Raw genomic sequence first — 27,514 nt, 5'->3', positions numbered from 1 at the left:
CCCCTGTGGGTGTTTATATTATAAAACACTGACATTTTAGTATAAATACACTTTGAAGTTTGACTCCGATCTCAGCTGACTAACAGCTGTCTACCAGCTTAAATAAAGAGCTGTCACTCTGCATGGCAGACTTGATCCACCAAGTGACTGGGCTCAGCGTCATTTATTCTGTAAAGCCACAGCATTTCAGAATAAAGTACCCATGGGGGCAATAGGCATCCCTCTCCCGGTTTCATGCTGCCATGATTCAGACAGCATGAACCTGAAGACAGAATCCCTTTAAAAGGTCCTCTTCTCCCTCCATTAGTTGTTGTTGGTCCCAGCCATACAAATGCCAAATAGGCATTTTGACAGATTTATCAAGAAAACCGTGAAATAACGAATCCGACAATCATTAAGAAGCTAAGTTCATTTAATATACACACACACAGTCTTTGTTTTTACTTACATTAAATACATTGGTAGATCGGAGGGAAGGGGAAGAAGATGTCCATTATGGTTATAACTGAAGTCAGATCTTTCTTAATGCAAATAAGACAGAAAGAAATGCACATTAAAACGGAGGGGATTCTATCTTTCAGAACTGCGACGCACCAACTTGGCCCAGTTTCCATCCATACACAGATAGGGAATCAAGGTGAAGTTGGCTCTCATTAGTATTTGGAGTACAACAATGGTTGTTTGTGGCAGTACACAATGTGTCACTTCATCCGGACAATGAAAAAAAAAGTACAAGCACAACATCAATATCTCCGTCGTCCCACTGCAACAACTTAGCAGTGATGTTATTTTCTATAAAAGTGAATTGTAGTGAGTGAACCATTGATCGATGTTCATCTAAAGCCAGGCTTTATACAGAAACAATGGATACGCAGGCTTTTCATGAAGTCAACTGCATACGTAGATCGCATTTTAATTAAAATCACATCACGGTCAGAAATAAATATCACTTTTTCGATCAGCTGCAAGGATCATTAAAACAGTTTTAAGTCTCAAGAGCCAACTTACATCTTCCACAGGACTTGCTGCTTTCTACATAAGTTCCCGGCTTTCCAACAACATCCCAAAGTGCAGTCTACAGTGACACACGGATGCATACAAGATGATTGATATAGCCGTACAACCACGGATCATTCAGTGTCCCATTTTTGGCAACTTGCATACAAGCTCCGAAAAGAAAAAAGTGATCTCTGTCCGGAGGTCATTTCGCTGACCTCCTTAGAGAAGGTTAGTGTGATTGAAGGGCAACTTAGTATAGGCCGATAGCAATCTTACAGTATATACAAAAAATTCTAATAGTGCTAAAAAAAGTGGCAATTCGATTACATTTCTGGAAAATTGATATTTTGTATAGTCCTATACAGAGATGCAGGGTACATGTAGGTTTGCTCTAAATATCATTAACACTGGAGACAGAGCCACATATCTACAACCGGATTCATTTCTCAGAGTGAAGTCTAGAGTTTTATATACTATTGTAGTGTTAAGGGTTCATTGATGGATCATCAGTAAAAAGGTCAAATCTGTGTAATAGTCATTATTTCTAGAGCTATATTGCACTCTACAATACAGCAAAAATACAGGAAACTTTTTAAAATCTCCAGTCCCACAAATAGAAACCCTTGGAAAAAAAAAAAAAAAAAAGTAGTATTGTAGAACATGCACATCACACCATGGGGGACCATTTAGGGCATGTTCATACATAACGGAAATGCTGTGGATTTTGACGCAGACTTTTCGGTTGCGGAAAATCCGCAGCATTTACGCCAAGTGTGAATATACCCTTATGGGATATTATGAGCTTTTAGGTCATCAGTAGTTGATGGATGGGATTCCCATCCATCAGTTGATTGTCCAGCCTGCTATTTAGTGACGCGGGCCGGACGTCATCAGTGGACAGGAGGAGGAAGTGGGAGCACCAACTTCACTCCCATTGGAATTAATGGGAGCACTGCGCTTCTATTCCACTTTCTGCCCCTAGTTATGGACAGGATGTCCGATGCTATCAGTAACAGGAAGTATAATAGCATTGCACACTTTCCTTGATCTGACGCTCCCACTTCCTGTGCTGACCGTTGATAATTGGGCCCTCTCCACCAACAGCGGGCCGGATGAGGATCCAGAGCCGCGGACCCCCAGCCATCAACTAACCCTTTAAGGTATATTCATATGCAAGAACAAATCAGCTGAACATGAATATACCCTTACGATATTTCCTAAGCCTTTGTCATTCATGTGCTGTCTAGCCCTCTGAACAAATGGGACATCAACAGAATCAATAGTAACAAAATTTGAGTAGCACACCATAACAGTCCTGTCCACCTATGGAAGGAAGGCACATTAAAAAAAAATGGAAATCCATAAAGCCACCAGTATTAAATTAGTAAGAACACTTAAACACACACACAGGAAGGCACATACCTGCCATGCCACTGGTGTATAGCTAAGACTTAAGAGACTGGGTACAGTGTGGCCCAACTTGTCCCAATTAGAAGACTCTCCCTTCTATATTCGGGTAAGGAGTGGTTAATAATGTATGCATGTTGTGATGTGGATGATCTCGAATAAACGTGGTGCAATCAACCCATTTGCTACACGATCACCAAATTTTGAATTCCATAATATAATAAAAAGCATAAATGAACAGAAAAACGACCTTTCCACCGCTTGAGAACTAAAGTGCACGCCGCTTGTGGCAGCCCTTGCAGTAGGCAAGGCTAAATACACAGGTTTGCATGGAAGTTGTAGAACAATTGAAACAGTAACCATTGTAGGAGATCTCTTCAAGAAAAGAGAGAAAAAGGTCATTTAGTGACTCCCTTGACGGCTACATAACTTGAAGAAGAAGTGATTATTAAATAAGTGATAAGATTGGTTCTGCGGACCATTGCCAGGCGGAACCAGAACTTGCAGACAGGCAAGTACTGACCAAATCGGGAATCCATACGCCGTCATTCTCGTCCATAGTGTATACATTGACGGGGCTCTCCGCTCTCATACAGCATTGCTACAATCCTTACATCAGAGTACATCGCAAGCGTGACAATAACTGAGGCTGGATCTGCTGCGCATAAGGATGGAAAAAACTCTGATGCTGTATAAAATCCCTGAAAACCAGATGGCTAAAAGAGTTTTGATCTTTGTGACATTAAGCGCTCCAATTTTCCAACTGAAGTTATTGTAAACCATTTTATGTGCTTTAAGGTCCTGACACAAAATTAGATGATCTATTTCCCCTTGGACACCAAACGATATTCGATCGCCACTACATGGACACACAATCCCCAAGGTGTACTCACCCCGTTCAGTGCTTACAGCAATAGGCAAATCTCACCTGTTCCTCCTAAAGCTCCCACATTTACACCAGTGCACCACCCATGACATTATTGTTCGTGTTTTTCTGACTAAATCTAAAGCGACAAGAATGGATCATTTTTAACCAGCTATAGTCGTCCAGGCACACGTATGCATTTGACAGGCGGAGCAAAAAAAAAAAGTAAGAAAGTTTACAAGAATTGCAAGTAATGTGAGTCTTCCTTCAAGTATGAAGATCTACAAAGTACTTGACAGGCTGCAAAAAACAGGGAAACTGAAGAAAGCAGAAGGTAGGTGGTAGGTAGAAGATAGGCAGTAGGTGGTGGAAGGGAACCTACATGAAATTAAACAAAAAAAAAAATCAAAATATTAAAGTCACTATGTGCAGCTATAATACAAAGTAGAATCAGTTTGTTTGTTTTTTTGCTTCTTTTCTCGTTTGCTCTGTTGAGAAGGCGCGGTCCCCAGAAGATGCGATCCTCGACTGTGTCACCAGAAGTAGTCTGTGTGTGTTGGTTGAAAGCGTTAAAAAGAACAAACAAAAATTAATACCCACAATAGTGCAGTTAGCAGGGAGATCTTTGAGGGCTGCAGTGGTGTAGGGGGGAGTGGAAGGGGAAGTTTCAAGCCGGCCGCTTTGTTTCCATGTGTGCGGTTATCCATCGGTGACGGGGAGGAGGGAGGAAGGGTTGCAGAAGGGAAAGTCTTGGCAGAAAAGTTAGGTGCTGGAAAGGTGTTAAGTTGTATTTCTGGAGGGTGGAAGGGCAGGTGCAGGAAGAGAGGTTATAATCTTATCTTGAATCCCCTTTGTTCTCCAGTCTCCGGTATTAATTGCTGCAGCACTGGCTCCTGCTCGGCTGCGTCTGCTCGTGGAGGTCCACACCTCGGCTCCGACCCGCTGCCCCGCTTGTGTTCTGGGGCTCATTTTTTGGCAGCTTCTTAGCTGTAAAAGGAAGATAGGATTTCATTAGGCATATGATTTTAAGTGTAAACCCTGTTGAAATATAGTATAACTTTGAAAAAGAGGTCATAGCTTTGGAAGAACAGCACCATGCTCGAACATTTCATGCCTTCTTTAAACAACTGAAAAAGATCCTTTTGTAGCTGAACTTTGGTGATTTTTAGTTTAGTTTGCCTTTTATAGCAATTGTATGGTGTTAAAGCAGCATTCCCATCTAAAGCCCCATTTACGCGCAAAGATGATCGCTCCAATTCATCAGAAACTGACAGTTTTTAGCGATCATTTTGCATTAGCTACCAATGGGCTAATCAGTCTATTAGTAGCTAACTAGCTTCATTTGCATGTATTTAAAGAACAGCGGGTGGTCTGGTCTCTAAATACATCTGCTTTGTTCTGCCACGGGCTACTGGCTGCATACAATGCTCTCAGAGAACACAGCATGCCGTCCCTGTTATCAGGGCCAAGGATTTTATGCGGACTTGAAGTCAGCGATGAACGAAAAGCGATAATCGTTGTGTAAATTAGCCTTTAGTCCATCATTGCTGTTATGAAAATAACCCTCTCTACACCGAGGAAACTGAAGGGCTGGGATTAAGGGAACAGCTGAGCTGGCCGTTATGTGCCGCTCCCATAACTCCATGGTTACAGTAATAACAGCTTGCACATCGTTTTCCCATTCATTTTTACGGGGGTTATAGAAACAGTGGCGTACAGTTGGTATTTCCATCTCAGCCAATCCTGGAGATTAAATACCCCTTGAAAGACATGGAGAACATTTTCATTTATTTAGATTTTTTTAAGACTGTCTGCTTGTACTTCATATATTTCCCCCAAGAAACATTAATTAAAATTTATAAAAAAAAATAAAATAAAAATAGGATACTTACAGAATTTGCTTTCGGCAGTTTTCACACAGACGAGAAAAATCACGCGAGATTTGTGTGTTGCACGATGCACAAATATGAACCCCATTCTTTTGACTGGGATCATACACACAAGCAAATTTTTTACCGCGTCACGGAACCAAAAAACAAATCGCTGCATGTCTTATCTTTGGCTGTGCCCTCTCATCGCCCATTGCTTTCACTTGGGCCAGTGGCAGTAACACACCACATGCTAGGTGCAGGCAATGCGAGGTCTCCCCAGTGAAATCAAATGACAGGACTCCACGATGCTCTGCCATACTTTTCTGAAATGATGCAGGGCGGTTTTGATACAAAAACGCCTCGTATCCACGGGGGTATCCCACGTTGGCAAGTGCAATTTTGGGCCATGATTCACAGTCCAATATCACACTCTCCCGTGTGAAGTTATCCTTGGGTGGAGGATCGCAAAGTTTCTCCCATTATCATGAATGGGGAAACCTCGCATCGCAGGAACCTAGCGTGTGGTTCAAAGCTACAACAGCCCCAATGAAAACAATGGGCGCTGAGATGTCAGAGCATACAAAAACGATTGAACATGTAACGATTTGTTTCCTGCATCGCGGTGCAATGCAGGAAAACATCGCTCATGTGTGTGATCCTATTCAAAAGAATAGGGCTCATATTTGGGCACCTCACAACGCACAAAGTTCACACGATTTTCTCATGCGCGTGAAAGCAGCCTTAGAGCGGCTTCAGATGACTATAGATCGGCCGGGTTTTCACGCCCGGCCGATATACAGTGTCCCTCTCAGCAGGGGGAGGAAGCTGGCAGACCCCCGGTGATCAAGACTTTTGAAATACCAAAAGTTTTAAGAAACAACAGTTGAACTTAAAAACGATCATCATAAGTATAAGGAGCAGAACCTTATATCCTAGGAATATCTGCCGACCAAGCAAGCATATGAAGGGTCCTTTGACATGGGCAGATCATCTGCCTGATGTAACAAGTGCTCATTGATAGGGCGCATATTGGACAGGGCTTGTTAGTGGGCAAATGATCTGCAGTATGAAGAGTGAACAACTTCTGATGGTACTTAATTTTTTTTGTTAACAGAGTGTATTAGAATCATACTAATATCAAACAGTCATACTAGTTTGTAACAAAACCTATGCCCTCGTTTAGTGCCAGAACCGAAATCTCTGACTATGGCCGCCTGCAGACAGCCGGGTCGCCTCCCGCTGCGAGAATTCTTGCAGCGGGATGCAGACCTGTGCCCCTGCAGAGACCTGCGGCTCACCTGCTCCCAGCATCTTCCATCTCTGCTATGCGCCAGCTGACGCCAGCCAGGCGTGTGCAGAGCGGAGCCGTCACTACTGACGTTTCTGTGAAATAGAACATGCCGCGATTTGTTTCCCCTCCTTGTTTTTACGCAGACAAAATCGCAGCTGTGTGCATAGGATTGCATTATCTAATGCAATCCTATGGGCAGAAATTCTGCGGGAAATCCCGCTGCGGAATTTTTCGCTCGTATGCAGGGGGCCTATAGCTGTATGCACATGGTTAGTTTATCTACAATGTCCTATAGGTCTGCACCCACTTGACTGTAGACGGTTTACTTTATAGTACTGAAAAGGTAAGTCACTTTCTGCGTGCCAGCCCACATCTATAAAACACCGTAGAAGAAAGTTATTGACCTCCTGGTCAGCTCCTGCAATCAAGCATGGTTACTATGAACTACCACAAACTGTATGAAAACAAAACAAGAAACTGGGCAGGCTATTCTGTGACCCATAAAAGGTCCTAAGACTCATAACTGTGGGAGAAGAGGGGTTAAGGAATGCGAGTACACTGTGAATGAACTGAAAGTCAGTGACCCGCCTGTAATTCTGCACCTTTGTACCTGTTGGCGAATAGTCCCTTTACTATCAATACGACTATTTCCCACACAGAACTGACGTATAAAACGTTTCTGCAAGAGGTCGAACTAACAGCAGCGAGCGTCAATGGAACGATTTAATACAGAACTGCTTATGTAACATTGCATTGTTGTATATTATGTATCCACACATGTAGATTTCATGAAGGAAACTTCCGAGGCTCTTTTTTTTCTATTAAGATGTGGTTTAAAATCCCCATGTAAAACGTGTAGTTAGATTATATGTGACAACTAGAACAGCAGTCATTATGTAGAATTGTTCCAGATAGCCATTCAGCTTTACCTATTGCAAGAAACAGGTCATTGACATTCATGGCTGTCTTGGCGGAGGTTTCCATAAACAACAGGCTGTTGTCGTCTGCGTATGCCTGGGCTTCCTGCAAATCAGGACAGAGAACAGGTCAAATTCGAAAATAAATTACTCCGAAATCAGCTGATTTGAGCAGGTAAAAAAGCAACAGTGGAATATTACAAACTTCATCCACATGCTATAAAACTTTTCTGCATTAAAATCAACCTGCGGTGCAAATTGTAAAAGTCCACAATGTATCAATAACTGTTGCAGATTTTACCCCTTCCAATGTATCAGGATGAAACCTGCGGCGAATCGGTGCGTTTACAGCAAATCTACCATGTGTGGAATTACCAACAGTATTTATGAAGTCATTAACTGGTGGCCTGTTACCGGCAAGTCTATTACAACAGCATAGCTTTCTGGAGCAGCAAACATCATACGTAGTTTGGTATAAGCTAAGACTGCGCCTTTTATTTGGTTGCTCAGAAATATCCCACTATTTGGGGACAAAATCATACGACATAAGAAAAAAAAAAAAGGGCTGATAAGAGTGAAGGACGATTTTTAGGTTGGACCGAATTTAACGATCAGCTAGCAGTGCCCGATGGGCACGTGTTTAGACGCGCCGATGATTGCTAAAACAATGGGCAATTAGCGTTTTTTTAGTGATCATCGGCTGGTGTAACTGGGCCTTAAACCCATGCTGGCTCCAGTTAGTTACGCCATTTCTATCCAACCACTTGCATACATGCTGTTTAATAATAGAAGTCAGGCTCACAGGCCTGTAGTTTCCTGGATCCACCTCATTCCCTTTTTTTGAAGAAAGACATTTGTCTTTTTCTAATCTTCTGGGACTTCTCCTGTTCTCCAGGAATTTTCAAGAATTACAGCGAGTGGTTCAGCAATTACCTCCGCTGCTTCCTTTAGTATCCTAGGATGTAACTCATCTGAACCTGGAGACTTGAATTCATGCAAGTTAGCCTCACCATCAATGTGTTTATACATAGCCTGCAATCTTTTATTCCTTCAATAGCATTTTCTCTAACTGCACTGAAAGGTTTAGTCAACTGAACTACTCAATTAAATTGGATACCGTTAAAGAACCCACCCCCCTTTTAATAAAGGCAACGGCAGACATATATGCATACCTTTTAGCCATATATTCAAGTGGCACTACTCAAATGTGTGCATGAACAGTCCAAACATGAAGTGAACAGAGCCAAAATAATTGACAAGGCCAAAAAGCCAGTTGAATACAAAACAAAACAAAAAAAAGGAGGGGGGGGTGTCGCTCACATACACACACATAGAAGTTCAAAGTAATTTTTCACTCACTTCATACTCAACCATACGTTTGTTAGTGAGGTCAGCTTTGTTGCCAGCCAGGGCTATGACGATGTTTGGACTAGCTTGTCTCTGCAGCTCTTTAACCCATGTCTTCGCTCTGGCAAAAGTCTCCTGCAAAGAGAAAGAGGCAAGTTAAGCGAAATTAAAAACACCGAAGTTGAGATATTATTTTAATCTAATTATCACTTTTTTGCAGTTTTTTCCCCCTTATGTATAAACATAAATCATGTGGTGACACCTAGTGGCCAAACAGGGTATACTGCAGACTGGTCAAAATAAAAGCATTTTTATTTCCTACTGTACTAACAGTATAATATTTGACATTTGCTTTTCAGCTTCAAGAACCCACTACACCCCTCCCCAAAAAAACAGGTCCAGTAAAATCCCCAAAGATTTCAATGGGACGCATTTTTTTTTGTTTGCTTCCATCCATTCTGGTTTTCGATTTTTCTTTTGACTAAAGGCCATTTTACAGGGGGTTAAAAGTCCTCTGGACGACTGCACGAGCGCCGACGTCACCACTATGGTAGTCAGCTCTCATGCAGGGTAAACAGAAAGACTTGCCTCCGGCTCGCGGGTTTCTCGATCAGCGCTTCACCTCCTATGGGAAGCGCTGAACGAGGAGCATTTATGCAGTATGAGAAGCCAGCGAGAATTTTAAAGCTGATTGAAAAACCATTTTAAACAACCGCTAATGACAAGCGAGCAATTTTTTTTGTATTCACACAGAAAAATTAGCGCTCAAATTCAGTTGTTTATACGCATGTTACGCGATAAGCATTATGTGTAAACAGGCCTTAACTGCCACTGTTAGTACCTGTCTTTAAGCAGGGTCACCTGGACCCACATTATAGGCTTAGAACCTTGCATTTTCGTGTGATTATTATATGCAAGAGATATTAAGTGTGTATGAGTGCTGTTACTACGCGTTTCTCCTTGTACTGTATTGTCGCATGCACCTATGTATTTATTTGTTGGATGTGCAGACCTTGTTGCATTAGCATTTCAGTTTAAAGTCCCGAACACACCCCTAGACAGAACCAATCCCCGAAAGTCATGAAAACTGCTAAAACAGAGACCGGTAGGTTTCTATTCATTTCCAGCATTCTGTGCAGAAAGGAATAGCGCAGGCCACCATGTGGTCTAAAAACTAACATGACCTGAAAAATAACTACAAGCCAACTTAGAACAAACAATAAAACAACTTCTGCTCTCATCACGCCAAGTAAGGCCCAATGTCCACGAGCAGATTTGATTTGCAGAACCCATATGGGGTACCCCGTGCAGGAGATCCGCAAATTGAGCTGCCGATAGGGACACATGGGCGCCCGCAAAGCCGCTAAAAGCATGCCAATATGATTTTTTTCCCGGTGTGCGTATTGCACACACGGAAAGAAATCGCAGCAGGCTTCATACTCCTGCAGATCCCACAGGGACGGCTTTCATTAAAGTCAACGGAAGTTGTCGGGTCCGCGGCACAGACGCAGCTGTCACTGTGGACGTGCCGCGGATCCACGGCAAAGTGGGAGATTCAAAAAAGAAAAATAGACACCGCACACGCACTGGGCTGGGACGCATCCACCGTGCTCAAGAAAGAAGAAGAAGCGGACGGCACGGAGGAGATCTGCGATAGATCCGTAGAGGTAAGAAACTGCCTTATGTCCATGGCTGTGTGCACACATGGATACCACTGCGGGATTCAGCAGTGAAATCTGTGTGCAAGTGGACATGAGGCCTAAATCTGACAGCCAGTGGGTCATTTATTAATCAAAGTTTAGCCTAGACCTCGCTTATGGAAAGCGTCCACTGCCCATAACTATTATTACTTGCTCCATACCTGCACCACATAACAGAATGGACCTCGATTATCAACACCATCTAAAAGAACGGACCTGGATGCCTACAGCAAACGGAGCCCAGCTTTCATTAAGTGCAACTGTGTTGTTGAAAAAAGTTCGGCACTAATTGAAGACGGGCTCAATAGAAAGCCTATTGGTGGGTCTTCAGCTGCATTGATCGGTGGGGGTCTCAGCGTCCGCACCACCAGCGATCAAAAGTATTGACATTGCAAACTTTTTCTTTAGAAAGCACAGTTGGGGTATGTTCACACCATAGACCTTTGCCATGGCAAATCCTCATCCCATTACTTTCAATGGCAATCTGCTTTAAACACAGCGTCAACTTTTTCCGGACGTAAATTAAAAAGCAGCGATACAGATTCCATGAAGCGATTCGTCCATTGACAAGGGCTAAATCCAGGTGTAGATCTGTGGCAAACAGAAAGCTGCTGCTTTCGAGACGCAAAAAATAAAAATCTGGTAAAGTACCCTTATACTATAAACTATTCTGGAGAAATGAAAGCTGCAATTAAACTGGTCCCAGCTGCTAACATCCCAGGCTTCTGTTAAGTGTTCATAATTGAAGCCCATATACTGTATTTATTATATATGCTAGCCTAAGGCCGCCTGCACACGGGCAGAAATCCCGCGGGATTTCCGCCACTGACAGTTTGCATAGTAGTGCATTACAATGCGCACTCCTATTTAGACAGCCGCGGTTTGGCCGCGCGAAATCTCGCGCAGCAAACAAACCACGGCATGTCCTATTTTTGTGCGGGGCACGCACTCACCCGGCCGCTGGCTCCGGTCTGCGCATGCGCCGGCTGCGCCGCAGCCGGCACATGAAAGAGCTGGGGCCGCCAGGAGCGGGTGAGTACGCGCTCGTCCCTGCAGGCTGTCGGGTCGGGTACCGCGGCGAGAATTCTTGCTGCCGGATCCGACCCGCTCGTCTGCAGGCGGCCTAACACATAAAAAAGGCATACATTTCATACTTTGCCGTGTACATACCCAGTGTCCTAATCACTTATGAACAAATTAAAAAGTCCTGTAATCCAATGGGAGGGGGAAAAAAAAAACTCAAGAAAAGCCCAAATAAAAAGATGTGTGCACAAAGCAAGAATGTGCCAATGCCTTCCCGCCACTTTACCTGGTTAGTGATGTCATACACCACAATGGCAGCTTGCGCTCCCCGGTAGTACATGGGTGCCAGGCTATGATATCTTTCTTGCCCTGCCGTATCCCAAATCTCGAATTTTACCGTTGTGTCATCCAGACAAACAGACTGTGTAAGAAATGCAGCTACAAAGAGACGCACAAAAATATAAAAAACACAACGGAATTATAATAAATAAAAATATAATTAATTAATTTTCCTATTAATACTATGAATGACAGAGCAGCAAGATGAAACTGTTAGTGCGCACGGGGCCACCTAAATTTTAAACAAAAATCACTGCAGCAGGACGAAGACCAGATGGCCAATTTAGACTTATCACTGTAGGGTTTGAGAAAAAAACTAAAATATAACTTTTATTAGATATTGCATTAAAAAGGAACTTGGTATACAAGTTTCCGAGGGACACACAAAGAACGTACAAGAATTGCTCCCCAGTGAGTGATCCCAAAGGTACTATATGATGGGAGATACCGTATTTCATGGAGAGCAAATAGCTCCAATTTAATAAGAGTATGTACTGCGGCTTCGACAATGGTCAAAGGTAGAGATGAGCGAGCGTACTCGGAAAAGCACTACTCGCTCATGTAATTTGCTTTATCCGAGTATCGCTGTGCTCGTCCCTGAAGATTCGGGTGCCGCTGCGGCTGACAGGTGAGTCGCAGCGGGGAGCAGGGGAGAGAAAGATCTCCCCTCTGTTCCTCCCCGCTCTCCCCTGCAGCTCCCCGCTCCGTGCCGGCACCCGAATCTTCAGGGACGAGCACAGCGATACTCGGATAAAGCAAATTACTCGAGCGAGTAGTGCTTTTCCGAGTACGCTCGCTCATCTCTAGTCAGAGGCTACCCTGTAATACACACAGTGTAGCTATAGCCGTTTGATTGAAGGGTCAACCAGACTAGTACATTCAGAGTTATCCAGAAATTTCCTTGGTCTGGTTTGTGCCTGGGATATGTATAGATTCCCTTTCTAGCACACTCTCTTGTTGAGACCAAACGAAAATTTCTACTGGAAGGAATCTTACCCTGTCAGGAGAAAGTGCATGGGATGTAGATAAATCCCCGTATTGTGCACAATCTGACCGGAATTATAAAGAACTTTGGGTAGATTCCTTTCAGGAAGGAGGATATCAATAGTCCATCACTATCAAAAGACAGCCATAAACTGCATGTAGAGGATTTAAGACGTCGCTCTCCAACAAATTACGCGGTTACGGGGCCACCTACCTCCAATCGTGCTCTCCTGGAATTCGTGAAACTGTCCCTTGACAAAACGTAACACCAGACTGGACTTGCCGACCGCAGATTCACCAAGCAACACCAGCTTAAACTGACAGATCTTACTGGCCTGAGACTGACCGTTCGGCCTCGCTGCTCCTCTCCCGGCCATTTCCTCAAAAACAAAATTACAAGGAACGCTCCAGAGGATGGAGAACACCAAAGGGACCTTCCTGGGCTTGTGCAGGTGCGAGACAGCAGGTCCAGGCAGCGGCAGAATCTACAAAACATGACAAATCATTACCTTTATCTCATCATTTAAGGGCCTACTGATACTAAACAGGTCACAGGACAAGGATTGTACGACTTGGCTTCATGCTAAAGATTTATCTCATCCATGCACAAAGTGGTTCTAACACAGCCCTTCATCGAGCACTGGCTGTGATTGGCTAAGCGTTAGCCAATCACAGCCAGCGCTTCCAGGAGGCGGGGATTTTTTAAGAGGATGAAGAGAAGATAAAGAAGAGAAACAGTGCTGTGACCTGGGGAGAAGCTGCAGCGGCGAGCGCTTCTAAAGTGATGTATGTGTTCATTTTTTCCCCTGCAGCTAGGACTTAGATTATAGCTTTGACAGTAGGATTTCATACTGTCAAAGTTGCATCGCACCGCACTAAAAATCACGTGTTCCTGCGATGCAACAGAGAGGAAGGCTCCATAAGGGAAACATGGGGATACAAAACCTCACGAGTCGCGGGCATATCGCCGGACCCGCAAGGTTTTTGTGTCGGGATGTAGCATGCTACAAAACATCACGTGTGAAGGAACCCATAGGAAAGCATAGGCTTCACATACATGCGATTTGCAGCATTGTAGACTTTGTCGCCCGTGTGAAGGAGGCCTAACATTTACATGCAGACTTAGGCCAGACTCACATGGGCGTACGTGTATTTTCACCGCGTATGTACACATTGGGTGTTGAATTTTCATGCACACCCTTGCATTTTTTACTGTACTTCACGCATGCGCAAAAAACACACGCAGCTACAGTCTCAGCCATTAAAATGGCCAATTAGTGCTAACCGTGCCATATGTTCTATTTCCCTGTGCAAATACTACACAGGATAACATAACATGCTGCATTTTTTTTTTGGTGCGCGACAGAAATGCGAATGCAAAAAACGTGTTGGTAAACGAACCCAATGTATTCTAGTCACTGTTTTTTGGTTTGCTTTTTTTTTTTTTTTTACACGCACAAATACGGTCGTGTGAATCCAGCCTTAGTTTTGTGGCCCATCTAGAGAGTATATATGGGGCCCAACCGATCACTAAAACGAAGCAGTCTACATGTAGCAGCAGCGGAGCATTCATGTAAACGCTCTATGGCAGCGACAGAAACACACAGAAAGCGGAGCGGCCGCCCGGAGAAATCAGATACCCTTCACAAAATGACGACTGCAAGCAGATTTGTTACAACGGCAACGCCGCTACTTTACAATACTTTGTAACAGCAAAGACAATGTGTCCGCTTGTCCCCGAGGCACGTATACATCTCATTACCGCTGTCGGCCACACTTGCCTGTCCGGATACACAACTACATAATTCTTACCTTCTTGCCAAGAAAAGAGAAAACAAAACGGACAATTGGAGAAGTTAATCCACGTCTGGTGACGGCTGCAGGCGGTCGGCGTCATGCGTCAGGATTTGTGACAATCACTACATAAGCAGCAGCCTGCAAGTGTACTCCGTGGATGGGTTTACAACAGATCGACGAGGTATGTTTAGCGTGTGCGCCGGAAAACTCCCCACTACAGACTAAGGGCTCATTCACACCGGACTAAAATAATGATGACCCATTTAAAGATAGGCCATCAATATAAGATTGGTAAGGGTCAACTGAGCACACAGCTGCTGATGAGCTGATTGGACAGGCCATAGGATTTGGGTGAGCGCTGCGGCTTGCCTTGCGCTGCGGTGTCCATCAGTCATGTAGACTACACAGCCAAGTTCTATTCAAGTGAATGCGATTTAGCTGTAATACTGTACATAGTGTATAGCGCTGGTATACAGTATAAAAATAAAAGGTAAAGTCCCCCGATGCAAGCACCGAGTCATTACTGGCTCCTAGGGTGACTCCAATGTGACGTCACGCTAGGGTCATGACTGTTTTCAGGGATGTGGATACTCTTTGCAGACTGAACACAGTACTTTTTTACAAGGCCTCCTAGGGCGTTTTGAAACGGACGGCGTAGCTGGCTGTATGTCTTGTGACGTCAGAGCTGAGCGGACTTCTTCCCTGATCAGCTAAGGTCATCCCTAAATCCCCGCCGATTCCTCTTTTATAACTTTAGCTATGCCTAATTTGTATAGTGGCTTGGCATATGTGGAGGCCTTGTCTTTGGTGGACCATCTACCTTCTTGTCCCCCTAGCAATAACATGCAAAGGCAAATAAATGCAAAGACATTGAATCAAGCATTTTTACCCAACGGGCTACTTATGCCCCTAGGAGGTAGCAGCCGGTTCGGAATGTCCAGTGCTGGAGTACTCATCCTGTCTAGTACTGCAAACCACCTCTGGACAATAAGCTTACAACTGCAGAGATCAACTTAGCATTCACCTTTGTCTTCTCTTGGATTCCTTTAAACACCCCCCCCTCCCCCTTTTCTTTTCTTTTTAATTTGGCACCCTCTGCCGCCTGGCCATGCCCCCGCCACTGACGCTATTGCGTCATCACGCCAGTCATGGAGACTGCAGACTCTGCCTCCCGCCATTCCCTTCACTTTGGGGAGCCTCAGAGCACCACGCCTACCCCTATGCGGGCCCACAAGACTGACAATGTCAGGGAGAAGCAAAGGACAGACCATGCCCCCCCCCCCCCATGTAGAACCTCCAATGGGCCGCGAAGGGGAGAAACCTGGCCTGGGTGAACTGCCCGATGCAGCATCCCAAGAGACGATCCTCAAGAAGGAAGGAGAGATCTCCTGAACTCCGATTCTTTGTAAGTATACTCCTGCTAGGATCTCCCCCAGCACCTCTCTGCCATACACCTTCCTCAGGAAAAACACTGAGGAAGGTGGGAGGGGAGAGCTTTTAAACCTGTGTGTTCCTGTCCTATCAGGAGGAGGTGATCTCAGGTGGTGCTGTCGTGGACACGATAGGGAAAACTTTGATCACTAGCACTTGTGTAATAGCAGCCTAAATTGTAATTTATTCACAGAAAAAGCCAAAAATATAATACCTGAAGGTCTGCAAAGCAGACACGGTCGCCATAGGCACGATCGCCATAAGGCAGGCACACAAGCTGCTCCTCCACATTATTGTCTGGCTGACTGCATATCTCCAGGGCTTACGGCCATTGCACCTGCCCTACGGCGATTGTGCCTGCCTTATGGCGATCGTGCCCATGGCGACCGTGTCTGCTTTGCAGACCTTCAGGTATTGTATTTTTGGCTTTTTCTGTGAATAATGTTTTTGGTTTTTTTCCCCCCTCACCTCTGATTTTAAATTGTAATTTAGTAGCCTCTGGACCCAGTTACTAAAAATTTGAGGGTGGTACAATGAAATTCACTATAAACGAATAAGAAGTTCCATCAGTAAATCATCAAGAAGAAAATAAGAGGACTGAAAAGCCGGCCAAGAATATGCAAGAAACAAAGCAAAGCATTCCAGCCATAACTACAGCACTCCGAGGGATAAGCCCATCATGTATGCCTCAGAGCACAGGAACATAACCGGGGAGGAATACTTCAGCCAGGATCTTGGTGTGTCAGACATAACTCAAGTCTTTCTGATGCCTTTATCATTGGTGAGGAGCTCTATGTCATCCTCCAGACCTCTTCATCCATCAAGAGGAATGCTCTACATCCATGTACGAGTCTGTACATGAAGACCCCAGATACAGACTAAAATAGTTACATGCCCTTGTATGAGAAAGCCCTTAGGATGGAAATTAAACCGGATACACCATAACTGCCTGATAGGTGCACTTGGCAATTTGAGCAACTTTAATAGACAAACCTACCTCTACTATTAAATTTTAATAAGGATTAAGGTTAGGGATGAGCGAGTATACTCGCTAAGGCACTACTCGCTCGAGTAATGTGCCTTAGCCGAGTATCTCCCCGCTTGTCCCTAAAGATTCGGGGGCCGCCGCAGCTGACAGGCTAGTTGCGGCGGGGAGAGCGGGCGGGAGAGAGGGAGAGAGAGCTCTCCCCTCCGTTCCTCCCTGCTCTCCCCCGCAGCGGCACCCAAATCTTTCGGGACGAGCAGGGAGATACTCGGCTAAGGCACATTACTCGAGCGAGTAGTGCCTTAGCGAGTATACTCGCTCATCCCTAATTAAGGTCCCTTTTAAGAGATTGTCCAGTTACCGGACAACATTGCCCCTCTAGCACCAACTGTGTTAAAACAACAAACACAGAAGTACTTACTCCTTCTCTGCCATGGGGATCCGGTGTTTCTTGTTGCTGATGATGTCATCAGAAGTCACTTAACTGCTGCAGCCAATCAGAAGCTGCAGCATCCCCACCCATTCTCCTGGGATCAGCGTTCACATCCTGGGCACCATGAACTCAGGAGTTCAGAACGGTAACACTGCAGCCTCCGATTGGCTGCAACAGTCAGGTGACTTCCAATGACTTCAGCAGCATAGGCTTTTGGAAGTTGGCCATTCATGCCTATATTTTAGTGGACTACCGGCTGGTCACATTTCATTGTTACCATATGCCCCTGTATTTTAAATGCTATTCGGGGATGTGGCGTAGAGTGTTAAGGCAGCAGAAATGCAGTCCCAAGCTCTTGCTCACGACCTGAAGGTTAGGAGTTCAATCTCTGCATGGTTCAGGTAGAATAAATTGGCGCTATTCGAGGATTTATTTTTTATTCATGTTGTCTTTGTCTTTTCTGAATAATAAAGTATTTCGATTATATTTTAGGGGATATTACCTGTGGGGATTTTTTGCCTTTGGCAATTAGAATTGTGTTTATATAAACAGGAGTTCTATGAAGAACCGTGTAAAAGCACCCCAATACACCAACAGTATTAGTGCTTTTAGTTCCCCTTTCTCTGGTTACTATTCTACCCGCAGTCTGTCTCCTCACCTTCCATCCTGTCTTCCGTTACTCCCCTCATGCTGCTCACTCGATTATCCCCCTTTATCATGCAGAAAACAGGCAGTTGACTTACTAGAGAGGACAGGAAGGACACACAGATACCATCAGCAAACTGGACTAAGGCTCAGATTACAGGAAGGAAGGGGAGAAAAAAGAAACTGAAAGAAAAACACCTCTTCGTATCTGAAAATAGAAGTAATTCTTGCATGAATACAATGTGTAAAAACGTATCATCTGCAACCGTATTGTAACTAATGCCTGGACTTCATATGACTTCAAGATTCTGTAGAAGAGGCCTTCACACTGGCCAGAAAATTGAGCGATTTTCTCACGATGCGAGGATGTAAATGCATGGTTATGAAACCAGTGATTTTCAAAAAACAATTTTTCCTACCCTCACAGAATACACAATTAGTTTCTGCGAGTGTGAAGGAAAAAGCGAAAGTACATACCTTTCTATGCAGGCGATTTTCTCCGGATGCCTACGGCAGCTTCTGCAATAGGAATCTGGTTGCGTGAAGCCAGTCTTAGTCCACAAGGTGACTTAAATGAAATGTTTTGATCACATATGAGGGGCGTTAATTAAAAATTTCCCCTGACCCATTTCTATTTATCGCAGGATGCTGAAACCGCACGTGTGTAATGATACAAGTCTCTATAGGTCATGCGCCAATTTGCAACACTGAACGGATAAGGGTCTTTCTTTTACAGGTGCTGAAGTGGTGCGAGGCCTGATAACGGACCCAGTGGTATACAGAGCAGTCATCAAGTTCCTTTACTTGAAAAGCCGCACAGCAGGGGAGACATTCAATGAGATGACAGAGGTTTATGGGGAGGATTCCCCATCATAGGGTGTAGTCAAAAACTGGCATCGTCAATTCGAATGTGATCGGACTTTGGTGGAAACGGCTACAATTCCAGGGCGACCCCACTCCGCTATCGATGAACACCCAATACAGCGGGTGTAGGCTGTCATTTTGGAAAAATCGCCGCGTAACCATTCATGACCTAGCCCAAAATGTCAAGATTAGTGTGGGGTCCGTAGAAAAAAAAAAAAATCATCAAAAGACCATCTTCATATACATAAGGTATCAGCTCGCTGGGTTCCCCGGCTGTTCACACCTTTCCAGAAGTAGGAACAAGTCGAATGCTCCCAGGCTCTTTTGACGATGTGCCATGCAAACCAGGAGGGCTTTCAACAGACCAATCACGCAGGATGAAAGCTGGGTCCATCACTATGATCCGGAGACTAAAGTCCAGTTGATGTAATGGAAGCATCCAGACTCACCGCCTCCAAAGGAAGCACGTGCCCAACCCTTGGGAGGCAAGGTCATGCTCACAGTCTTTTGGGACCAGCATAAAGTAGTCTTGATGGTTTTCCTAGCAAAGGCTACCATGATTCCTGGGGCATACTGTGCTTCACTGCTGCGGAAATTGCGGGAGGCCAACAAAACCAAGAGATGTGGCATGCTCACCAGAGGTGTCTACCCTCTGCAAGACAATGCCCCAGTTCACAACTTAAATGTTGCCCAGATGGAAGCATGCAGCTGTGGGTATGAAATTCTACCGCATCCCCCTGATTCACCCGACTCGCACCACCGGACTTCCATCTCTTTTCAACAATGATGTCATTTTTGAAAGGCAAGCATTTTCCAGATGATGAGACTCTGAATTCTGAAGTCACAAAGTGGCTGCTGGACCGACCTTTCGACTTCTACAAGCGAGGTGTTTACAGCTGCATAAATAGATGGGAGAAGTGTGTGTCCCAAGGTAGCACCTATGTAGGGAAGGACTAATAACTGGGCCAAGTTTCATTGCTCTCAATCCACAGGAAGTGGGTCAGGGGAAATCTTTAATGAACGCCCTTCGTACATCAGTGTTTTTCTCCATTTCAGTCCTTAAAGGGGTTGTCTCGTGAAACCAAGTGGGGTTATACACTTCTGTATGGCCATATTAATGCACTTTGTAATATACATCGTGCATTAATTATGAGCCATACAGAAGTTATTCACTTACCTGCTCCGTTGCTAGCGTCCCCGTCGCCATGGATCCGTCTAAATTCGCTGTCTTCTGGCGTTTTTAGACGCGCTTGCGCAGTCCGGTCTTCTCCCTGGTGAATGGGGCCGCTCGTGCCGGAGAGCTGGTCCTCGTAGCTCCGCCCCGCCACGTGTGCCGATTCCAGCCAATCAGGAGGCTGGAATCGGCAATGGACCGCACAGAGCCCACGGTGAACCATGGGAGAAGACCCGCGGTGCATCGTGGGTGAAGATCCGGGCGGCCATCTTGGTAAAGGAAGAAAGAAGTCGCCGCAGCGTGGGGATTCGGGTAAGTAATAAACTTTTTTTTTTTTTTTTTAACCCATCCCTTGGGTTTGTCTCGCGCCGAACGGGGGGCCTATTGAATTTTTAAAAAAAAACGTTTCGGCATGAGACAACCCCTTTAAGCATTCCCAACAAATCAAGTTTTAGGCCTCATGTCCACAGGGAAAGTAAGAATTAAAATCCTAAGCGGATTTTAACTCTTCTCCCGCCCGCGGATCTGCACCCCATAGGGATGCATTGACCACCCGCGGGTAGATAAATACCCGCAGATGGTCAATAAAAGTGAATAAAAAAAAAAATAAAAAATAAATATGGAGCATGAAAAAATCCAGACATGCTCCATTTTCGTGCGGGTCTCCTGTGGGGACGGCTCTCGCAGGCTTCTATGGAAGCCGTCCGAATCTGCGGGAGACCTAAAATAAGGATAACTTACCCGCAGCGGACTGGGCAGATCTCTTCTTCCCGGCCGGATCTTCTTGCTTCGGCCCGGCGGATGTGCCCGGCGCATGCGCGCGGCACACCGCCGACAAGCCGAGCACATCCGCCGGCCGAAGAAAGAAGATCCGGCCGTGAAGAGGAGAAGATCTGCCCAGTCCGCTGCGGGTAAGTTATTCTTATTTTCAGCGCTCATGTCCGCGGGGCAGGAGGGACCCGCTACGGATTCTCCATGGATAATCCGCAGCGGGTCCCTCCTGCCCCCGTGGACATGAGCGCTGAAAATAGAATATACTCCCATGCAGGGGTCCGAGCTTGTCTTTCCTTCTTCCCGGCCGGATCTTCTTTCTTCGGCTTAGCGGATGTGCTCGGCACGCCGGCTGCTTGCCGCACGCATGCGCCGGGAACATCCGCTGGGCCGAAGCAAGAAGATCCGGCCGGGAAGAAGGGAAGACACGCACGGACCGCTGCAGGTGAGTATATTCTGATTTTAGGTCTGCCGCGGATCCGGACAGCTTCCATAGGCTTCAATAGAAGCCTGCGGGAGTCGTCCACGCGGGAGACCCACACCAAATGGAGCATGGTCCGGATTTTTTCCCGCACGCGGATCCGCGTCTGCAGGGAAAAATAACATCCGCAGGTATTTAACTACCTGCGGGTGTCTAATGCATCCCTATGGGCGCAGATCCGCGTGCAGGAAAAACGCTGCGGATTTTAAATCCTAATTTGTAAGTGGACATGAGGCCTAAAGGACTCCCTTAGCTGTAGCGCAGGTGCTGTAATAGAATACCCCAAATCATTAGCTGTTAAGGGTACTTGAGGACTGGAGTTGTGAAATACAATCTTACATAATACACTGCAATACTTACGTAGTACAGTGCATTGTACCTACATGCTAGTGTTCTATTGATAGGCAGCCAATCAGAAGCTAACTCCGGCAAAGCCTAATGGGTCTACGTACACAGCAAATTGGAGGCCATTATTAAGCCTCCGGCTGCCCCAGCAGCTCATTGGGATCAATACAGCAACAATCATTTTTACCAAGAGGATACCCAACAAGTGGTATAAAGCAACTAACTACATGATACTTTATGACCGATGTGACACGGCAGCCCATACAAACTTCTGGTTTAAGTATGGATAAGACTAGAGCTGCACGGCAACTTTAGTTGTGTGACCAAAGATCATCCTGCGATCTGGTAATCTATTTCATTTCCCCTGTCTTGTAAGCGCTGCGAAATATGCTGGTGCTATATAAATAAAGATCATCATCATCTATGTGGGCTCATTCACACAGGTATATGCCATTTCAGTCCGTGTGATTATAATAATAAATAATCTTGTAGATATGACACCCTTTACAGGCTAACAAAAAGACATGATGTTATAGCAGCTTTCAAGTCTACTTGGGGTTCTTCTTCAGGCTGCAGCTGGTTTATGCTGTCCGTATTAAGCGGCTAATTTGGAGCTCAAATATACCTGTGTGAACGAGGCCTTGGAAGTAAACATGGTTCATGATGGGACTCACGAGTATCCATCACCACAATACACAGATCACAAAAACCATCCAGCAAGGTTGGAATGTTTTTTTTTTACAACCCGTATCACTCATCAGTGTAGAACAATAGCGTTAACGCGCCGACGCAGTATTGGATAAAAGTCAGCCCTGCTAACTGAGCCTGGTGCCATTCACCTTTATCATTCCCCGACTGGGTGTTTCCAACTGGTGCCAGATGCATGACGTTGTGTATGGTCACTGACAGCACCCATATGTCCCTGCAGGAGTGATCCCAAACCAGGCAGATTACACGCAGCGCCGTGCGCTCCACCAGCACCCGTCTCTGTTAGCAAAGACTGATACAGAAGCCTACATACAACAGCCTTGTATGTAGCTCCCTGCCAGCATATTGCATGAAGCAAGTACATGGGTGAAGGGACTGGTAGACGCCACACTGTGCCTACCGAAAAGGCAGTGGGCCAAAGGGGAAGGTGTGTGATAGTTTTTAGGGTACAATCACGCAATAATGTTAATCTAATTGCAGCAAATATCTTGATGTGCTGCATTAATGACAGCAGAAAACATGGTTTTACATGTGCCATTACTGTCTATTAGTGGACGAACAACCCTACAGACTATTAGAGGTGGGGACTGGTGTAACAACCAGGTAGACCTCCATTCTGACTACTGGAGGGGCAAATACCTCAAGCAGCCAAGTCCCTTACAGTAACATTTTCGTTTTGTGGTGTCTGGCAGCTCATTTTAGTAGTGTAAACCAGTTATATAGTATTATGTGGTAGTTGTTGCTATGTCATATCATGAATAGACGCTCCAATAAGGAAATATGGAGGTTGGCACGCTTTCCATGCCATATGGAGATGAAAGCCGTCCAATGGGCATCTCACATCTCTTCTGGGTCCGGGCTCTCTCCCACCCCCTGCGTCTTCACCAGTCTTGATTAGCGGCCAGTGCAGGAGATGCCAGAGATATCTTGCGTTTGGTCTGTGACATAGGCTAGAGTCACACAAACATAGTTGCGTAGCATATTACGTCCAAAAGATTTGCGTGTACAATGCCCAGAGAAGAGAACCCCTTGATTTCAAAGGTTTCAGTTACATAAACATATTTAGCTTGTGCAAAAAAATATACAGCATGCTCTATTATCCTAACCCTTTGCATCCAATTTTGGATTGAGGTTTTCCTAGGGGGTTTTCTCTTTCTGCCATTATACAATGGCGCCATCTGCTGGCTAGAGCCAGTACTGCAGTACGTGACATGCAGGAGAGGCCCCGACAACAGAGCGGCCAGTAATACACAGTAAGAATACCCTGATGGACATCTTCCGACATCGGAGCTGTACAGGCTTCAAATCAGAATGTAGGAAGATGTTAGACAGTGGATTGGAAAAGGTTAAATTGTGTATTTGCGCAAAGAAAGAGCACATATTGAACTAATTACACCAATTGCCCATTTAAAGGATTGGGAGCATGGTTGTGTGTCTTGTGTGTGCAAACGCACACAATTTGCACAAGCAAAAGCTACAGTGAAAACACAAAATACGCAACGCCCATTGTGCAAATGCATGCCGCAAATGTGCTTACACGCATGCGACAGCATGCTCTACTGGACAGGTCCTACACAAAGTCAAGCGACGCAAGATGGTTGAAACACAAGCTGCCCCCAGTGGCCAGCCTTGGAAACGTCAATCAAGACTGGAGAAGGAGTGTTTAGGCGCAGCGGGTGGGACAGATGTGAGCCGCCGACCGGACGTTTTTCCTTCATTTGCATACAGCACGGGAAGCGTGGCAACTTTCAGATTTCCTTATTGGAGCGTCTATTAACGAGAAGAAAGGTACCGTTATTCACAGCAACAGCCACATAATACTGTAGGATTGGTTCACATGAGCGGTCGCCTCCCGTCTATTTACCAAATACTTGTATTCCCCAGCTACCGGCCATTCTGGAGCATCTGCTCTTATAACTCTACACTGTGCCGTTCGGAGACAATGGGACTAATGTCCAAAAACTCATTGCACGGAAATCGCAAGGGCGCACGGTGCGATGAAACGACGGCTCCGTAGGAAAACATAAGTGATGAAAAAGCAAAAATGCAAAACGCAGAAAGGTAGGGCAGGCCACGATTTTTTTTTTCATGCAACATTGCATGAGTGAAAACATCACAAATGAGAGAAACTATAGAAAAGCACGGGTGTCATAATTGCGCGATTTTAGCGCCCGTGTAAAACTGGCCTTAGGTGGATTCAGAACTGGCTGAGTGATCGTACTCAGAGATTGGGCATCAATAACTGCACAGCCACCTGAAACAATGTATCAAGTGGGGACCACGAGGCTCTGTCCTGGGCCCAGCATTGTTCAACATTTTTATAAATGATCTGGAGAGGGAATTGACGGGACACTGGTCAAATTTGCTGATGACACAAAGCTAGGAGGGATAGCTAACACTAGGGAAGAGGGAGAGAAAGGATTCAAAAAGATCTAGAAAAGCTTGAGTTACGATGACGCCAATTTGCTGCGGCTCTGCATCGAATCCCACCCCGTCTGCGGATAGAAAATTGAAGGAGTGAAATCTGTTTCAGATCCGTAGCAAAATCTGCAGCAGATCAGCGAAGTGCGAACGCAGGCTCGGGCCGCTCTCATACAGGCATTCAAAAACGCTGCATTTTTACCCGTCACAACGTTTGATTGCGCTTTTTTAGGCACCCCATCATGATGGAGGAGGAGGAGAAGAAGAAGAAGAGCGGACAGTGCTTGAAAATTGCGGAGTTAGAAAATGCTGTGTTGGAGCGCAGGTCTGCGAAGCCCCATTGAAATGAAGGAGTGAAATCTGTTTCAGAACCGTAGCAAAATCTGCAGCAGATCAGCGAAGTGCGAACGCAGGCTTAGGCCGCTCTCATACACGCATTCAAAACCACTGCATTTTTACTGCGATTTTGAGCGCCTGTCACAACGTTTGATTACGCTTTTTTAGGCACCCCATCATGATGGAGGAGGAGGAGGAGAAGAAGATCGGACAGTGCTTGAAAATTGCGGAGTTAGAAAATGCTGCGTTGGAGCGCAGGTCTGCGAAGCCCCATTGGAATGAATGGGAGCGTTGTACCGTGATCAGCGCGGTGTTCACAATGTGTGGGGATCCGCCTTAGGCCGCTCTTACACAGCCCACTTTTTACCGCAATTAGTGCGCCGTTTGAACCGCCGCACTAATAGCGGTACAACGCTACCATTGATTTCAATAGGACCAATGCTGCGGGTTTCGAGCTCTATTCTCATAATGATGGGGTGCGTTAAAAAAATTATAATTAAAAAATAAAAATTAAAAAAATGCTGTAATGTGTTCAAAAACTACCGGCCCGAGGCCAACTGCATGCGGAAAGATTTGCGCTTGCAATATGCGGAGAATAGAAGCGGCGATTTTTGATGGGTTCATTCACATTCCGTATTTTTGGAAAAGCACAGTGAATGGCACGCTACGCCACATAATATCGCTGGAACTAACTACACGGTTCAATCCGGGCATCTTTGGTTGCCGGCGGAAATGGACCGACCCGGCGGGCGCAAAAAGTGCAGCAAAGTAGACCGGCGCAAGCGCAAAAAAAAAGGGAAGCATTGTTTATTCGAGAACACTTAGCGCTCAGGCGCGTACCAATACACATCAGCCAGGGGGATGCCGCCATAACCAGAGTTATTTCCCCTCCCGCCCTGGAGATTCCCGGTCCCGGTTCCAGGAGGTGCAGCGGTTGAGCTCCGTCTTGTCCGGTTTGGGACCTCTGAATCAGCTGACATAGGAGGACGGAGAAGGAACAGGAGGTGACAGTAGAATACAGAACCGCCGTCCTCGCACACAACTCCACGAGCACCGGCTTACCGGACACGGAGGACGGGATACCGCACGGCGTCACACCGACTGCAGGCCCCGCACCGAGGGACACCTGTTATGAGGTAACTACAAACAAACCCGCCTCACCTGACAGAAATCCCCTTCTACCGGAGGCGGCCGAGACCCGAGTGCTCACCGCTGGCGCTCCGTCTGACCGGACGGGGGATGTAAGATTCCGGGGGCCTAAAGGACCTTCCTTGACATCACAGTCATGTGACCGGGATCGGGTGTCGTCACCGTACCACGTGGCCGCAGTCTGGACAGTGGGAAGAGGCGGGGTTATAAATCAGTGACAGGCCGGAGTCGCTCCACTGGGCGGATGATGCTGGCCTATACTGACGCCTGCGCAGTGCGGGGAGCTCCCGCCTCTGCCCATAGCAACCAATCACAGCACAGCTTTCATTTTGTGTTCTGGTCTTGAAAATTGAAAGCTGCGTTGTGAGTGGTTGCTATGGGCAACAAAAATATATATTTTTTTTATGGTTCAAAAATGTTTTATCGAAAAGCTACACGTTCAAAACAGCTATTAGTTGTGGTGAAAATGCAATTTTCAATAAACGTCCTGAAATATATCGCGTCTGTATCTCACACTATGAGTAGCCATCATAACTTTATGTTACATAAACAAAGAACTAAGATCTCTCCATCTCTCCCCTCCGGACGGCATTTCTATTTTCCGATTAAGTTGCGATTGTTTCCGTCGCTCATACGCAATGGGCTGCGGATCGCTTGCATCCATAGACATCTATTGAGGCCTTCCACGCAAAATCTGCGTTAAATTAGAGCACGCTGCGGTTTTTCTTCAGCTTGCGGAATATGAAATTCGTACCTGCGAGTATGAAGGAAAATTTGAAAATACATGTCTTTCAATGCCCGCATTTTATCACAGATTTTCCACAGAAATGGCGATTGCGGAATCCGCAATTAAAATAATTTCGTGTCAGACCCCCCCTAAAATAATTCCATGGCATGCGACAGCGGATGGACGCCCGCAATTATTTCACTTGCATCATGTGGGCTGGTCATAAAGTTATGAAGGTCACCCCCATTAAGGAGCCAAGTCCTGAGGAGGGACGAAACTAAATCCAAGAGGCCCAAGTAGCATCAAATCTGGAGTGATGCCTCATGTCCGCGGGCGTAATTGAATTTTAGAATCTGTGTGTGTCACCCGCACTTCAATCAGCCCATAGACAATCATTGGGCGTCCGCAGGTAATTAAATACCTGCAGGTGTCATTTCTCCCGATTTGCAGATCGCACGCGCGGTTAGTAAAAAAAAAAAACGCAGCATGCTCCATTTTCTGCAG

General features: G+C 45.6%; 1 protein-coding gene across 1 annotated transcript; it reads right to left on the bottom strand.

Annotated features, from left to right (window-relative positions):
- Positions 1–394: 394 nt before the first annotated feature.
- On the bottom strand, positions 395–26,510 carry RAB5B (RAB5B, member RAS oncogene family). The gene is made up of 6 exons (XM_066585058.1): positions 26,296–26,510; positions 12,958–13,228; positions 11,707–11,858; positions 8,710–8,832; positions 7,363–7,456; positions 395–4,258 (listed from the first exon to the last, which is right to left on the bottom strand). Exons 2-6 carry the CDS (start codon positions 13,118–13,120, stop codon positions 4,143–4,145), a joined length of 648 nt encoding a protein of 215 aa, XP_066441155.1. The 5' UTR covers positions 13,121–13,228; positions 26,296–26,510; the 3' UTR covers positions 395–4,142.
- Between the last annotated feature and the right edge of the window lie 1,004 nt (positions 26,511–27,514).

This window comes from Eleutherodactylus coqui, chromosome 1 (assembly GCF_035609145.1).
Source record: "Eleutherodactylus coqui strain aEleCoq1 chromosome 1, aEleCoq1.hap1, whole genome shotgun sequence".
Taxonomy (NCBI): Eukaryota; Metazoa; Chordata; class Amphibia; order Anura; family Eleutherodactylidae; genus Eleutherodactylus; species Eleutherodactylus coqui.
This window is presented reverse-complemented; position numbering and strand designations above follow the sequence as displayed.